The sequence below is a fragment of the Drosophila serrata genome, unplaced genomic scaffold (genome assembly GCF_035046125.1).
Source record: "Drosophila serrata isolate PLE 108 unplaced genomic scaffold, ASM3504612v1 contig_184, whole genome shotgun sequence".
Taxonomy (NCBI): Eukaryota; Metazoa; Arthropoda; class Insecta; order Diptera; family Drosophilidae; genus Drosophila; species Drosophila serrata.
The window spans coordinates 6691617-6707556 of NW_028257082.1; the positions used below are offsets into that span (position 1 = coordinate 6691617).

General features: G+C 40.0%; 2 protein-coding genes across 5 annotated transcripts in view; one reads left to right on the forward strand and one right to left on the reverse strand.

Moving 5' to 3' along the window:
* Positions 1 to 15940, reverse strand: part of LOC110177620 (uncharacterized) — a 43603-nt gene that overhangs the window by 18207 nt on the left and 9456 nt on the right. For all 4 annotated transcript variants that reach the window (XM_020944429.2, XM_086828557.1, XM_086828559.1 and 1 more), the window contains 2 exons: positions 14651 to 15443; positions 1026 to 1260 (listed from right to left, as the gene is read on the reverse strand). In XM_020944429.2, the coding sequence (XP_020800088.2) occupies positions 1026 to 1260; positions 14651 to 14685 (270 nt within the window). In that variant the 5' untranslated portion in view covers positions 14686 to 15443. The remainder of the gene's footprint in view (positions 1 to 1025; positions 1261 to 14650; positions 15444 to 15940) is intronic.
* The window catches only part of Nup188 (nuclear pore complex protein Nup188), a 57901-nt gene that overhangs the window by 4660 nt on the left and 37301 nt on the right, over positions 1 to 15940 (forward strand). The gene's annotated exons all lie outside the window — the stretch shown is intronic.

Below are 15940 nucleotides of genomic sequence, written 5' to 3' on the forward strand. Positions count from 1 at the left end.
TAGACATGGTCCCAAGTCTGGACCTTGGTAATCGAGACACGCAGCGTTGAGGCAGCGGATTCGTGGGTTCAATTAGCGGCAGCCGTGACTTCTGGATGGGATTCTGGGAAAGCCGACCATTTACATGGAGAAGTTACCAAGTTCCCGGCTCAAAGCTGTGGAACGCCTGCTGCTTGGCGGCTGGCCTGGCTCATTTGCAGCCGCTTATGGAGCATCCGACCTGGCAGCTGCCTGCTCCGGCCATAAATCAACTCCATCGGCCGCGCATGCGCCATACTTAGTGCTATTAAAACGTCACGGAAGTCGGGACGTGAGTAGCAGCATCAGCATCAGCGAGAATGCTAGTCCGAGATTCAGTGAAGCAAGCATATGGGATCACAACAGCATGATCCCTGGGAAATACAGGGGTCCAGGTAATTGTCAGCATTTATACGCGATCAATTAGACTGACATTGGTGGGGAAATTGGGAGGAAAATCCCGGGAATACATGCTGGAAGATGTGCTCCCCCACAGTTGGCGTGACCCGAGACCCGGTTGTGGGGATGGATTCGCATGTCAAGGGGGCATTTGGCCCGACTGCCAGCTCCATCAATCTCTGGAACGCCACTGCGATGTGTCTCAAATGGCACGTTAACGAGTTCAAGTGGCTCACAGGCCGAGTTCAAAGGTGTTTGCTTCGCCAAGAGTTTCGTTTGCATGAGGCCGCACTTTGGGAAAAATTCTCCACACGCCAACCAAAAGGAAAACGCGCTGCTCTTTCTCAGCTTTCCCCTGCAAAAATTGGGTTAACCCGCCGCCGTTGCTCACAAAACACCACAAAAGCCGAAGGTTAGTTGCCGGCAAGATGAGGGGGTTATGACTATATATATACAGGGTCTATGACTATGATTTGATTTCGGTTTGATTGTCTGTAATTGGGATGGAGGTCTTTCTCTCTCACCCTCTCTACCCCAAAAAGCGCTACGTGCCGGGGAGTTACCAAATACCGGGACTGAAGCTAATAATAATACCAAACTTAGCTCACCTTATCACAGCCACCAGATCCAGAACCAGATCCCGATCCGGATCCTGAGCCAGAGCCAAAGCTTGAGCTGCCATGCCGCTCCAGGGACAGAGTCCCCACCTCCGATTCCACGGGAGTTCGGGGCTGATGCACCAGCTGTATCCTGCCCTGGGATATTTGTATGTAATTCGGTGGCGGCGGCATTGCATCGTGCACATCGTCCTTGTCATCCTCATCGCAGTCCTTCTCGTTTTGCCTGCAAAGAAGGTAAGGGAAGGGAAAATCAAGATCGGTTTTCCATTTCGGCCTTGGGTGTCGAATTTCAAGCATAGCTGGGAATTGCCCAACCATGTACGGTGGGCAGTGGCTACAAAGTGGTTTCCATATCGCCATATCGCCATTGCATTGCTGACATATTTCCCGGCGTTGCCCCATAAAGAAGTGTCAAAATATTTCCTTTGGCTGTAGTTGCTATTTCTTATCGTTGAGACTTAACACAAAAAATAAAATAAAATAAATATACAGCAAGTGCCAATGAGTTGCACAATGCAGAAATATCCACACAGCAAGTAAAATTGTAAATACAGAGCAAGGAAAATTCAGGTCATAAAAAATGTGATCTCAGGAGATAATTGCAAGGGGAAATACACCGGGGGAAATATAAGTTAATTGATAGGTCAGGGGAATAAGATACAGCAGCTGCAGATACATAGATCTCTCTCTTTATTCAACATTTCTTAGAATTATTTCTCACAGTACTTTTCTCGTAACCTGCAAGCCTGTTAACCCATGTTTACTATATGCCAGTTAACTTCAATTGATGGGGGTTACCACCTTGAGGCTACTTTTGACGCGACCCAAAAAGACTGTGACAGAGATATCAATTGCATTTGTTGAGCCAAAATCCAAGAGTGTGCAAAGTGCATTGCCTGGAATCACCTGCTGTGTCTTTTCGAAGAAGGGGGAGGCTTTGGGGGACAACTCTGGTTAGTTGTGGCCAAACTTAGAGCATAAGTATCCTCAGCATCCCATTGCTAACAACGAAAAGTCGCTCGTTATTTCCAATTGAATTTGCAGCTAAGTGCAAATAATTCGATAAAATTGCCACTCGGAGGCATTCGAGTGGGCAAACACTGGCTAGAAAATAAAAACAGGCAACAAAAAAAAAAATCACCATGAGGCCAAAATGCTTTTCGGCTTGCCAGCTTGTCTACGTTCACATCTAAGCCAAGTGAGGCACTTGGAGAAAATGTTTATACTTTGAAGTTAAGAGGATGTTTTTAAGAGGTCTTGAAGGTACAGGAAATTTCATTGAAGTGATAATTGTATTTTATATTTGAATATTTGCAAATGGTAGAGATTTAATTACTTATTTAGTAGGAAACACATCTTATTTTCTTTACCAATGAAACAATATTTTACCTTTAATTAATATGTAACATATTTTATAGATATTGAAGACATGATAAGCCTTACTTTTCATATTATGAATGAGAATAATCTAGACTTCTAGACTTTTTCGATTTCTTGCTGTGTACCCCTCTCACCCTTTTGGCTTTTAGCTCTTGGCCCGGTCCAGCTGCAATCCAGTTTTACTCACTCTAACTATCGAGTTGCAGTTGCCGTCTTGAGTTGAGTTGAATAAATGGCCACAAAATAAAAAAAGCTGCAAACAATCTTACAAGCTAATCGCACAAAATGTTTCGTTTCGTGTTTGACGTTGACACCGGCCAAGTGGGCAGTGGTCAGCAGGGATATATCCATATATACAGATATATATAGATATATCGAGTTAGAGTTAGAGCTAGAGTCTCCATATCGCTGGGTATCGTTTCTTCAAGACGCTGCCCACGTGCCGCTTCGTAGAATTTCCATCCGTCTTTGATTTATAGGCATCGAATAAAGCAATCAAAATCAATTTAACTGTTATCAAGCTGGCCATTGGCAGCTGGTAATTAAGTGAGAGAGACGCCAGCTATTTGGATCGCATCACATCGCGTGTCAGTGAATCAGCAGCTCTTGGCCGCCAGCTCCCAGTTTCCAGCTGCCAGTCTTGGTCTTGCATTAGATGCAAACCTAATTAGCCAGACGAGTGCCAGTGCCATCATTGGCGGAGTCAAAAGGCCAGCTAATGACATTACAGGGCTTTAATTAACGTGGCCCGCCGCCTGTTTCACGCTCTGTGATGCCAATTTCTATGTATACCCCGATACCCCTCTATCCCGATGCCATCACATCGATTGACAGTGAAATAGTGCCTCTGGTGGAGCAAAGGTGCAGAGTGCAATCGATGCACTTTCAGAGAGACCAATTTAGCACTGACTCATCTCATTCAGCTAATGTGTGCATAATGGGTACTGTGAATAATTTTAGATCCCAAAAAGGAAACGATTTTGAAGGAAAATAGTAATCAAAGGATAGAGATACCAATAATTCAAATCAAAATACTAAAATCGTATCTCTCTGTTTATTCAAACATTTGAGGTAATCTAGCAATTAAGGAATGAAGATATATAAGTAACCCATATTTTGAGCTAAGTTTTAAGTAATTTTTCTATTACTTTACTACCTTAAATTCCTTAAAACTCCACTACCAATAACCTTATCTCTCAGTGTATCCAAACAGAAGCCATAAGTTAGGCACACGTTTTGCTTGAATTTGCATTTCCATCGAATGTGCGAATGATGGAGCCACAAGGGAATTGTTTCCAGCATGGCTACTATGACTATAACCATTCCCATTTGGTTAAACCTCCAATCCCTCCAACTCCAGCTCCAACTCCAATTTTCAGTGCCCCCAAACCCGGATCCCCAATGTCCAGTGTCCAGTGTCCAGTGCCTCTTCTCTCTTGTTCTTTTTCTGCCTTTGTGGCACATTCGTTTACTGATTATGCGTTTTATGCGATGACCATAAATTTCCGCTGTCGCCGTTCCTTCACATCGCCGGACGGCTCTGTCCCCATCCTCATCCTCATCCCCATCCTCATTCGCCAGGCCAGAGCGCTTATCACTGGCCATTGCAGTTGGCATAAAAATAAATATTGCACAAATGCGTATAAAAAGTAAATAAAATAAAGCAAGTAGCCGTCGCGTCGTTCCGCTTTATACGACCTACAAGTAAGCCGCATAAGGGGCTTACTCTCCCCGATTTTCCTTCCCCTTGATATTCCCAAAGAATCTCTGTCCCTTCCGTCTTTTTAAGAGCGATTTGCCGGGGCATAATTACGCGAATGTTGTAATTGGGGACTGTGGCTGCCACCGATAAGCCAAGACGCATAATTGTGCTCTCGGAATTTCGAGATAAGAGCCCCATAAGCTTAAGCGGATTCCTCGGTGATGAGTGACCCCCCTGATTGGTAATTTGTTGACCATTTCTGAAACATTTAATCAGAGAATCACTTCGAGAAAATCTATAAATCTGTAGGTATTCTTAAAAAGCAATAAGGTTGCTACAATCCGCACGGAAACTAAAGTTTATAATATCAATATCTTAATTATCGAAAATTGAGGTTTTATAGTAAGAAATTTTATCAAGGCTTTTATATTTATGAAATCACATATAAATTAAGTTATTTAATAATTTAATAGGCCAGAAAATCAGAGCTATAAATAACTATTTATAACAAATAGAAGTATTTGGTTTAAAATTAAAGAGGAGAGTATCTTTAAGCTGTTCTGGGACTTGAAATTTTAAGTCTTTGCAGATTTATGTGTCTTTTTAGATACATATCTAAAATAATATCATTTAAGGCAGCATCATATTTCAAAATTCATCACAAAAAATAATCTAAACTATCGACCAATTTAAGCCATAATACTTCACTGCCTACTGATGGCAGCTAAACGCTTAATTTGCATTAAGCACACTGAATTATTAAACAGCGAATGCAAAGTGCATGTGGGAATATTTACACACACTCTAGGTGTGTGTGCGGTGTGTTTGTCTGTTGACAATGAGGTCGCCAGAGCAAATAATTTACAGTTCTCTGCAGTAATTGCCATAATTTTCGATTGCCATACATTCGTAGCTCATGGCTCTCCCCCATTCTCAGGCATTGCTCCCCTTGTGCCGCCCCCATTCCCTGTCATGAATATTGAAAATCGAAGTTAAAGTTGAGCCGCCCAGCTGTCCAACTGTCCGAATGTCCAACTGCCAGAGCTCCACTCCGCCGTTGTGGGTGCCCACTGACATGGGCGTGGGCTGGAATCAAAAACAACAAAATAACAGAAACTAAAACTGAAGCTGGATCGGAAACTGAAAACATATAGTGACCACACGCAGATGAAGTTGCTGCAGCCTCCTCCTCCAAGCGGGGTCTACACTTTGAGTCGAGATTCCGTAACCCACTCTGTCAGGCATAAGTAGAGATAATAATGTTTAATTACTAGAGTTTATATGTAGTTAAATAATTAAAGTTCAGTTTAAAATATGTACTGTACTCTATAAAAAAGTTTTTGCAGTAATGAATTCTGCAGGCGAACTTCCTTTACCCTTAAATATTTTAATTTTAAATTCATGCAATGAGTTGTGCAATGCAATGTTTGTCACTAAGATTAATTAAATAGTGAGCTGGGAAATTCTGATTTTTAATATTTATGTGGGGTTTTCCTACTTGTTCAGAACCTTTTTCAAAGCTGGTTTCAAAGCAACACAGATTTCAAGGCATTTCAACTCCAATTATGTTTTTGTTGGTAAAGTTTTCGTTTATTCCAATACTCCAATCTTCTGGGATCTTATGGTGTGCTACTGTCTGTCTACCAGAACTCTCAGAGAGTTCTCCATTTGCAGTCAAGTTCTTTTGCTTTGCTAAATTGCATAATTTATGAGCCCTAAGATCGATTTTAATCGCCAGTGTCTCGCATGGCTTTTTATGGCAAGAAGTTGGAAAAACAAAGTGCCTGTGGGGGGCGGCGTGTGAGTCCTAGTGTTCTCTCTATAACTTCACCGTTATATGAATGCACTATATGTACATATATGTACAAACATTTATGCATACATATGTTCTCGTGTTGATTCTCCCCGCTCTTGTTAATTTATTCATGAGTCGGCGAGCGGGCTAAGCTTCCGTTATAAATCCGCGCTTAGTGCACTCCACGCCCGGCTGCACATTCTGCCACTTCTTTGTGTTTGTTTGCTCGCCAAAGGGCCCTCGCCTCGTATAGCATCATATATGTTATAGCATCGCATTGCCTTACATTGCATGTAACCCATTTCGCAGAGTTGAAACAAATCCAGCTACACATAACCCAAATAGGCGTGTCACTCTATGTCTGTTTACCCCAGAATGGGGTCTTTATTCAGGCAGGGGTGTCTGCATTGGCTTTTTCTCTTTTTTTTTTAGCTAGATCTGGATACATATATTGCAGATAGTGATATTTCATGGTTATGAAGAGTAGATAACCTGACTAAGCTTTGGAAATTGATCTTCTTTTAGTTAATATCAGCATTATGTTATTGGAAATTAAATTAAAAGTTGTGCCATGTCTCTTTCCCTCTTGCTAGCCTTGCCTGCAACTTACAAGCAGTAGCGAACGGGAGAGTATCTTTGTATCTCTTCCTAAAAGGAATGTACAATCAGAGAGACTTCTCTCTTCTATATCTTTATATGTGGTCTTGGAACCGGAACCAAATACAGGTAGAACCTAGTGTATAATAATTACCTTCTTTTATATTGTATCTTCAAACATTTTAGCTACCTTTTAAGCCTTTGCCATCACTGCCATTTCCCAGCTTGTGTTTATTCTGTCAGTGCGGGGCCCATGGTGTTGGGCAAAGTCAAACAAGAGGCCAAAAAGTGGATGCATCTGCATCTGAATACGTGAGTGTGTGAGGCTTAGGGCCCAGCTAAGTAGTTAATGCATTGTTTCCCAGAGCTCTGCTCCAAAAAAAATAACTCGTAGGCGTGATGAGAAATGCGAGTAGTTGCTGCCTCTCATATATCCCAACTGAGACGATGACGACGACGACGACGCGTTGATGTTATCGATACGCCGATGACCCACATCTGGATTCGCTTTCCGATCCACTGATACTGCCTGCTCTGAGCCCACACTGGATATTTGCATAATTTGACGACAAGTCGCGGCTCGGAGATTTATTATATGCGCTTCAATAATATACTATAATACTTCATGTGAGCCAAGACACCAAGACCGAATATGGTTAAAAAACCGACTGGCGATAAGCATCGTATAATTGTGTCGAGCAGGAAATTACGACGACATAATTGAGTGCCATGTTGCCGACTCGAAATGAGATCGCACTTGGGACTGGGGACAGGGATTGGGAAGCCGCCATGGATACATTTAAGCCAGCTTATAGGCCGTATTGTTGGAGCCCGCACAATTGTCAATTCGAAATTGTACGACTGAATGGCCAAGAGGCGTCGAAAGCTGAATGCCGAAAGCCAAAAGCCACAGCCATATGCACCATTGCCGTTTTGTCCGTGTGTAAATACAAGTATTTATGCAAATATAAACAAAGGGCCAAACGGCTTCCATGCAAATACTATAGATTAGAGCCATCCAGTGACGATGGGTATGCGTCACGTTTGATTCCCGGTAACCGGGGACCAAGGAGCAACTAAAACCAAAAACCAACACGAAACGGAAGTCAAGTGGACACTTGCTGCGCATTTACCTGGCCAAACACCTGGGGACCAGCGTTGATTGACAGACGCGAGCCGATTGGTTGGCCATTGCATTTGCATTTCCAAACACTCGCCAAATTAAGGAGCTTTGGGGATTTCAATTTAAGTCTATATATAGAGAGAGAGAATTGCGAGGTAACACACATGTTATAGAAGCAATACTTGGAGTCTAGGGGATAGCGATTGAGGTGTTTCTTGTGTCTTAATTTGTAGATTCTTATTTGAAGAAAGATTTTTAAGTGATTAACTTGTCAGAAGTTGTTTTTAAAGGCTCAAAGATACCTCAAGGGAACATATAATTCTTAAGATGACATACTTGAATTGGAATATAAAAGAAAAATAAAAAGTATTTAATACAATGTTCTTGGTACTCTCATATTTGATTCCTCACATCTTTTAAAGCGAAAAACTTGTTACTTAGAATAAACTTGATTCCTGATTGATTGATCCCTGGTATACCTTTGATTTTCTCTCTGTACATTGCCTATATCTCCCTGCCTAAGGAAGCCGTCAAGGTGCAGCCGTTGGTTTAGAAAGTAATTTGCATGTAACGCTTTAACCGAGGCCGCTCCTCAAACTCTCGAGTGCTTTGCATGCAGATTTCTGATTGGCACTTGACCAAAGCGGAAGCGATCGCTAACGTGCTCTCACTTCAAGGACAATGGCATGTTAATTAGGGGGGACACGAAAATGCGGCCAAAGAGGTGGCTCCTCTATTGCCAAAATATGTTTTGCCTCACTCCACTCCACTCCGCTCCACTCCACGCACCCTAATGACCCATAAACACTGGCTCAATAGGCCATATCCGTTGGCCAGATAACGCTTTTTTGGCTCCAGGCACCTGTCGCCTATAACGAATGCCAGGTCGGGTCATAAACACACATACCCACATATAAATTCTGTTTATCAACAAACATTTTCGGTGGCCAAACAACAATGGCGCATAGTTGTAAAATGGGGAGTTTGTTAAAGGCCAGAAGGGGGTTCGGTTGGGTGGGGTTTTATTTTGGGGTGCCAGTGAACCACAGTGCCCCACCCAAGGCGACCAAACCCAAAAAAGACCTGGATTGCGTTTAAAGCGAGCGTTAAGGGCAAACTTTTAATTAGAAAGCAAGTACGGTCAGCTGCAAAATGTTGAGCTTGGGGAGTTGGAGGAACAGTGGCAAATAGGGAAAACTATGCACGGGAATATATATTTCATTAGACTCTTGTGTGTATACACATGTAAGTAAAAGGGTACACAGAAAACAATGGGGAAGCTAGATAGATAAAGTAGGAAATTGTATGTAATAGATACTAGTATTTAGAGATTATTGTAAAAGAAGTAAAGGGGAAATTACTTGCTTCATTAAGTACTGGATTTAGAGCTATGGAAATACATTTAAAATGTGTGAAGTTGGGAAATACTACTTATATTAATAACATATTATAGTAGCTTTTTATTTCTATATATAATGGTTTATAATCTTTCGATTTCCAAAGTTAGTTCCTTTCTTTGTTTCTGTTATTATTTTTCTCAGTGCCTGCGTGTCTCGCCGGTGGCACTGACTTTTCCAAGCCAGCGAACTCTGCATGTCAAAGCCCAATAACGGAATTGAACGCACAATAGTTGGCAATCAACGGAGCTGAACTAGGGGTAGGTTAGGGTCATGCCACGCATCAGGGAATGGGGCCCAGAGCCAGAGCCAGAGCTCCACTCCAGCTACAGCTCCTGTTCCAGTTCCAGTTTCAGTTCCAGTTCCCCAAAGCCAATCCCTCCTCTCCACATTTCCCAATGATAAATCGCTGGCCAACTTTGCCTTGTGCATCTGCATGTGTCAGCCGCTCATTAAAAAGGTATTCATCATTATCACGACACTCCGCGCCGCTGCAGTTGTCGCACCCAAAGTGAAAATGCCGCCAAGACTGGATCTGCGAGAATTGAATCTGTCGCTATATCTTTTGTGGCGGCATGTCTGCTGTCAAATGCCATACCACCATCAAGGGGTGCTGTGCCTCCTTCTCTCAGATGTTTTTATTAATTTCACTGAAGTTCACTGGAGCTGTGCTCCCTCCACCAAAAGTGATCGATGTACAGGAAAGAGTGTTTTTACTTGATTATTTTGCAATCTTTGCTAATACTACTTGTTGCTCTTGTTGCCTCATAAAATGCTTCAAGTTATGGCAAAATATTAATCTTTAACATACATCAAAAGCTAAGCGTTTTGGCCAAGCCAAATTAGTTTTGATTTATAGCAAAAATATAGATGCCAAGGTGGCAAATTAATAATATAAAAATACAACAAGCTCATGATGCAAACGTGTTGTTATGCAAATTGGTAACTGACTGACTGCATGTCGTGAAAATAAACGTTAGGGAAATATTAATAAAGCTATTAAAATAACTATAATCTACGTTTTTGAGGAGCGCTTTCTAGCGAATCTATTTTTAATGAATATTAATGAGGTGGGCAATGAACATACCCAAGTACTTGATATATAAGATGCTCTTTCTCTGTTTAGCTTTTAAATTGCTTCATAAATATCTATTTGTTATGGCAGAACCAAGAAAATAACTATCAAGTTACTGATGAGGCCCAGGGCATTCGGGATTCGTTGTGAACTTGGACATGTGTGACATCTCAAAGTGCAATTGTAATTCTTCTGCTTTCTTTTCTCCCTCTCTCCATTTGTGTTATTGTGAAATTGTTCAATAATTTTTCTCCTTTTCTTGGTTCCCGGTCCCAGTTTCCAGTCGTCATCGTCATCCTCCGCCTGTCCCCTTTCCCTGAGCGATGGAATGAGATGCGTTATGCGATATGTGCGCCACTTTGGCTTATGATGGAATTGACACTTCAGTTTTTGTGACACACGCGGGGGAGGAGGAGGAGTGCGGGACGCCCATCACAAACAGACCCAGGCACTGATATATCCAAGAGTGTGGAGTACTATATAACCTCCAGTTGGAGAGCATGCCAGAGATGCCAGATAGCGGAGGCAGACGCACTTCAAATGCATAAAATGGCATTTTCTTTTGTGTGTGCAATGAATGCTTTTCTTTGCTCTTGGCATACGCGGTGGTGGGCGTTATAGTCTTCTCTAGAATGGAGTGGGGATATGGCCAAGTGGAGTCGTTTGTTAGTGCCAACAACACGGGGGGTTGCAATGCCAAAGGTCCATCACTTGGCAACATATTAAAAGCGAGACGATGGTAAAACTCCCCCTTGATCACTAGCAAATATAATTTGATAACAGCCCTCGCAATGGACGTTGTGTAAATTGTTTTGGCATTACGAAAAGTTTGAGTTTTGTATTTCCGCTAATTGCCAGCAGAGAGCAACGGCAGCCCTCGGTTTAATTTCCATTTTATTCGTTTTCTCGTTTTCCTTTGTGTGTAATCTAAGCTGGAAAAGTACATAGCCTACATAACTGTAAGTTCCCAGGGCCTCACGCTTTGTTGCACCACATTTCCCTTAACTTTAACCCATAAAAACCAAGGCACATGCCCCGCGTCGAGAGATGTAAGAGATACATTTGATATAACACACACACATATAGCTGGATCTGAATCTGAATCTGTAGGCAAAAGCCGGAAAACAATGGTTTGGAACAGGGCGAAATTGAGAACGAATGTATGAAGAAACTGCCGGCGGATATATTTCGTCGTATATTCTTCAGATAGTGTTAGTGCTGTGGGTTGTATGTGGTATGTATCCCGTATCAATCATAATTAGGCATCCAATGGTTGCAAGTTTTAAGAAACACTAATGTTTCTCCTGCTCTTAGACATTCATCTCCATGACTTTTAGGTTTTATGTAGGTTCGTGAGAATTCATCATTGTACTCTTTAGATCTTGGGTTTACAGAGAAAGAAACTTATCAGAACTAAATATCAAATATTATAACAAAAGTCTCTTGGTACATTTAAGAATAAGATACAAACATTAAGTTTAAATCAGAAATTTAAGCAAATCAAGATGAGAAGCCTTAAACTATTTCTTAATTCATAGAAATCTGTCAACAGAAATACATTCTCATTATAACATTTCAAAATAGGAAATTGAAATCCATTTCAATCAAAAAATCAAGACATGTTTTAAATGTTAATTGCCGGTAAAATTCACACTGCTGCCTCTCACTTTTAAACATTTTTTCTTAAACAAAGAAATCAAGTCGTTGCAGCTCTTCTTTTATATTTAAATATTATTTTTTAAGTGCTCTTCATGCAGCTGCACTTGGCTTTATTCGACTTTCGGGGCCCACATCCCCCCAGCACATCAAATGTTTAGTGCTTAATAAAGTGTGTTATGTCTTTCGTGTAATTATTTTTAGCTTTAGTCGCGCTTGATTGCCATGTTACGACGTCGATGAGGAGAGGAGAAGAGGAGGAAAGGAGGAAAAGCGGGAAATTGGAGGGAGAAAAAGGCATAGCAGGCGTTTTTCTCTAAGCGTGTGTGTGGGCCTCGGAACAACACAAGATCTTAAAGGTTTTTCGGAACCAACCGAAAAAGACCGAAAAAAGAAACACAGGCTCTTAACCATATATAGTATGTAAATGCGAGAGTTCCACCTACAAGGTGCTTTGGGCTTTTTGGGTTTCTATTTGCACAGGTGTTTTTAGCACCTGGGTTCCATGGGTGCTCGCTGATGTGTTTGGGGCATTAGTTATCATCATCAGAAGCCGCCCCCCATTCGGAGGCGTGTCACCGTTAAGTGCTAAAAGGCATTCGACTGCACTTTTCTGTAATAATTAGCACATCATGACTTGTAAATAGAGGCCACCAGAGATGGGGGGCAACATGTTCTCAATGGATTCATGTGTATATGTGCCCTGCTTAGATACTCTTAGTTCCAGTGACTGCAGGAAAAAGTATCTCAAGGTTTTTGGATTGACATTTTGAAAAATATTTACTAAGTGATATATAAATATATATTATAAACATATATTTGAAGATTCCTTTACAAACATTGTACCCATTGACTCTACGGAAAAGTATCACAAAGTTTCAAGGGACATTTTAAAATATAGTAAATATAATATAACTAGACTATAAATATATAGTTTTAAAGTATATGAGAAGTTTCTTTAGCAATAATTTATCAATGTAAAGAACTCCAGACGTGGTTTAATAGGTTTTAAGAGTTTAAAATATGTTTGCTGCCCTATTTCCCTTATAAAAATCAACTTAACTAACCAAAGATAGCATTAAATAAATATATTTTTAATAAGACATGATTTTACAATCCAAAATAATCGATTTCTTTCTATAACTGATCTCATTTTAATTATTTTGTTCATCAAATTCGACCCAAACGACAACCAATTAGGTCAAAGTTAGGTTTGTTTTCTATAAAATCAAAATTCAAAATGGGGTTATTATTTACTATTTTAAGGTATGCTCTTTTCTGTAAATAAAATCAAAAATTGGGTTAATAATTACTACTATGCTCTATGACTCAGCTAAAGAATTCCCCCAGAGTCACTTTCAAAAGACAAATTGCTCCCCATAACTTTTTAAAGTTTTCTCGATGATTTCCCATTTTCCTATTAGACGAAACTTTAATAGTTTTTTTTTCTTTTTGGCGGAAACTTTCATTGCTTTTCTCATGGCGATTTGCTTTTCCCACGAAAATAATTTGGCAGATGGCTTTTTGATTGCTCCGACTGTTAATTTTCGGAGATGTAATGACCGCCGGGGTAAACTCAGCTCGAACTTCGATTTGGAATCACAGCCATTGGAGCATAATTCAATTTTCGCTTTCGGCCAAACGAAACCGGTCCCAGATGGCAGCCGCCATCAGCAATCAGCTAATAATAAAGATTTTAAACTAATTGGCTCATTTAACGCAACGAAAAAAAAAACACAAAAAGCAAAATCATTATAATAATGACGACGATGACTGATGACTGAATAGATCTCGGAGTTTGCTCAGGCAAAATCATGGCCTTCAGTGAGCTGGAGAGCAGTGAGTCGTGGGGGATTGTAAGTCGCCAGAAAAATTAATTATACAAAAGTAAGTTTTGCCATTGCAACGTTCCCTTTTTTTTGTGTATATTTATTTTCCTTTGGTACGCGATACCCTCCCAGTTTTGTCAGCGATTTTTGCAAATTGAAAAGGCAACTCCCTCACGACTTGGGTCCCCCACCCTTTGGGCGACCAATGACCTTTATCGCGAAAGTCATTAACGAAGGAATTGGGGCATGGCCAAGGCGAGGAATGAGGAAGGAGTCTCCAGGTCCAAGGAGCAAGCAAGACGAATAAGAAAGGACAGCATTGATAAAGTGGAAGGAAACACATAAAAGCTGCTGCTGCTGGACATAATCGTCGCCGCGGGGGCAAAGAGGGGGTGGTTTACACAGAGAGAAAAAAGGTTTGAGTATGAAATTGAAAAGAAAGTAGTGTTTCAAGATTAAGTTTTTAAGATTTGTGCGATTTTCAGTGAGATATAAGGCTTGTAAGGTATCATAACAAAGTAAAATAATTTATATAAAAATTAAGTTACAGCTAATAAATAAATATATTTTAGCTGTTATATACGAGAGCTTAAAAACTTTAATGTTTATTGATTTAAAATCAATACCTTTACATTTGAAAATATTGAAAATATAAATTCTTGTTTAGCTTTTTTAAATCTTCTTTACATTAAGTAGTTATATCATCTTAACCTTTTCATTATAATGTTTAAAATTAAGTTAACTTTATTGATATATTTCGGTCAATAAACGGAGGTGTTTTTGGTAAACTAAATATTAGCTAATTATCTATAAATTCAGTGATATTAAATAAGCAGAACATACATCATTAACGAATAAAACCTATTTATTCATTGATAAAGATATATAAACATTCATTAGACTCTTAAAGCCATACCCATAATCGATAGATAAGTGACTAAACTCCAAGTAAAGCACTTCTTATATTTAAAATTAACGTTAAATAATGATATATCCAAGTTCTTAGCTTTATAGACATCTTATTCTAGGTGTAGGAGGGAGTTTTTCATGGTGACTTACTTGCGTGCCAGTCGCTTCCTAATTCCGGCAAACATTTTCGGTGCTCCTTTTGCTGCTCGCCTTTATCCGTTTTTATGTCCCGTACTAATGTTGTATTGTAAATTAAATTGCCGATTTCCGGAGGATTTCCTCACACTCTCTCTCCCTCGCTCTCTCTCTCTCTGTGCTTTTTTCCCCTATCGCAAAAGGGCCAACAAAATACCGGCGACACTTAAAATTAATTAAAAAAACAGGGAAAAGCGCAAACGCAATTGTCGCGTAGCTTCAGCTTCATGTACTTGTGCTTGTTGGTTTTTTGCCTGTTTTTTCTGTTCATTTGGTGAGTTGTTGTAACTGTTGTTGTAAATGTTGTTGAAGATTTTCTTGTTGTTGTTGTGATTGGCAGCTTTTGAACGCCTCATTGCAAGCAAAGAAACAAACAAACAAGTCAGCTAACAAACAAATGTTAAAAACAGAAACCGAAATGAAAATCAATTAGCCTAAGTAGGCAGCTGCAACTGTTTGCCGAAGATTTATTTTTCTATATATATATATGTATATATTGCGTTTGGCCTTTTACGTTATTCGATGTTGGGTTTATTTTTTATTTTTATTCGAACGGATTGTGCAATCCGTAATTCGACGGAATCAATAATCCTCAGCTGCGATCAAGCATTTCCACACACGCACCAGCACACACTTTTCAAAACACTTTTCCCAGAGCTCCACGAAATACGAAATATGGATGGATTTTCTTCATATTTTCATTCACTTGGCCATGTTGACAGTCTCATCGGTTTGCTTTTTGGGGGAGCTGAAACGAGCCAAGGAGAAATTCACACATTATTTTCAAATTCATTTTCGGTTTTTGGTATCGAAATAATAGAGAGGGGAGCGATTTATATAATTGACGTGTCGAGTGACAAATTCAAAGCATTTGCTGCCCAACAAGTCGCATCGAATTGGATTTTTTCAGGGTTTGGCTTACGAGAAGTTACAGCATCAGCAGAAATGTGTCGTAATTGAGAAAATAATAATGCACTTATTGGACATGCCATAAAGATCCCTCAAAAAATGCATTAAAATGGGTAATTTATGAGCTATTTAGGGGACAGCAAATGATGGCAGGGTCACGTACGTTATTGTTGAAGGGGGAACTTGTAGAATTTCTGTTTAAGTTAATATTTTAATATTAAAATAAGTTGTATTGATATATTCCTTATTTTCTTGTATTTAAAAAGAGATTTTAAACATTTTAAATTGAATAAGAGAAGTTAATGCCAGCGGATTATCTCTTTCATTTATTAACAA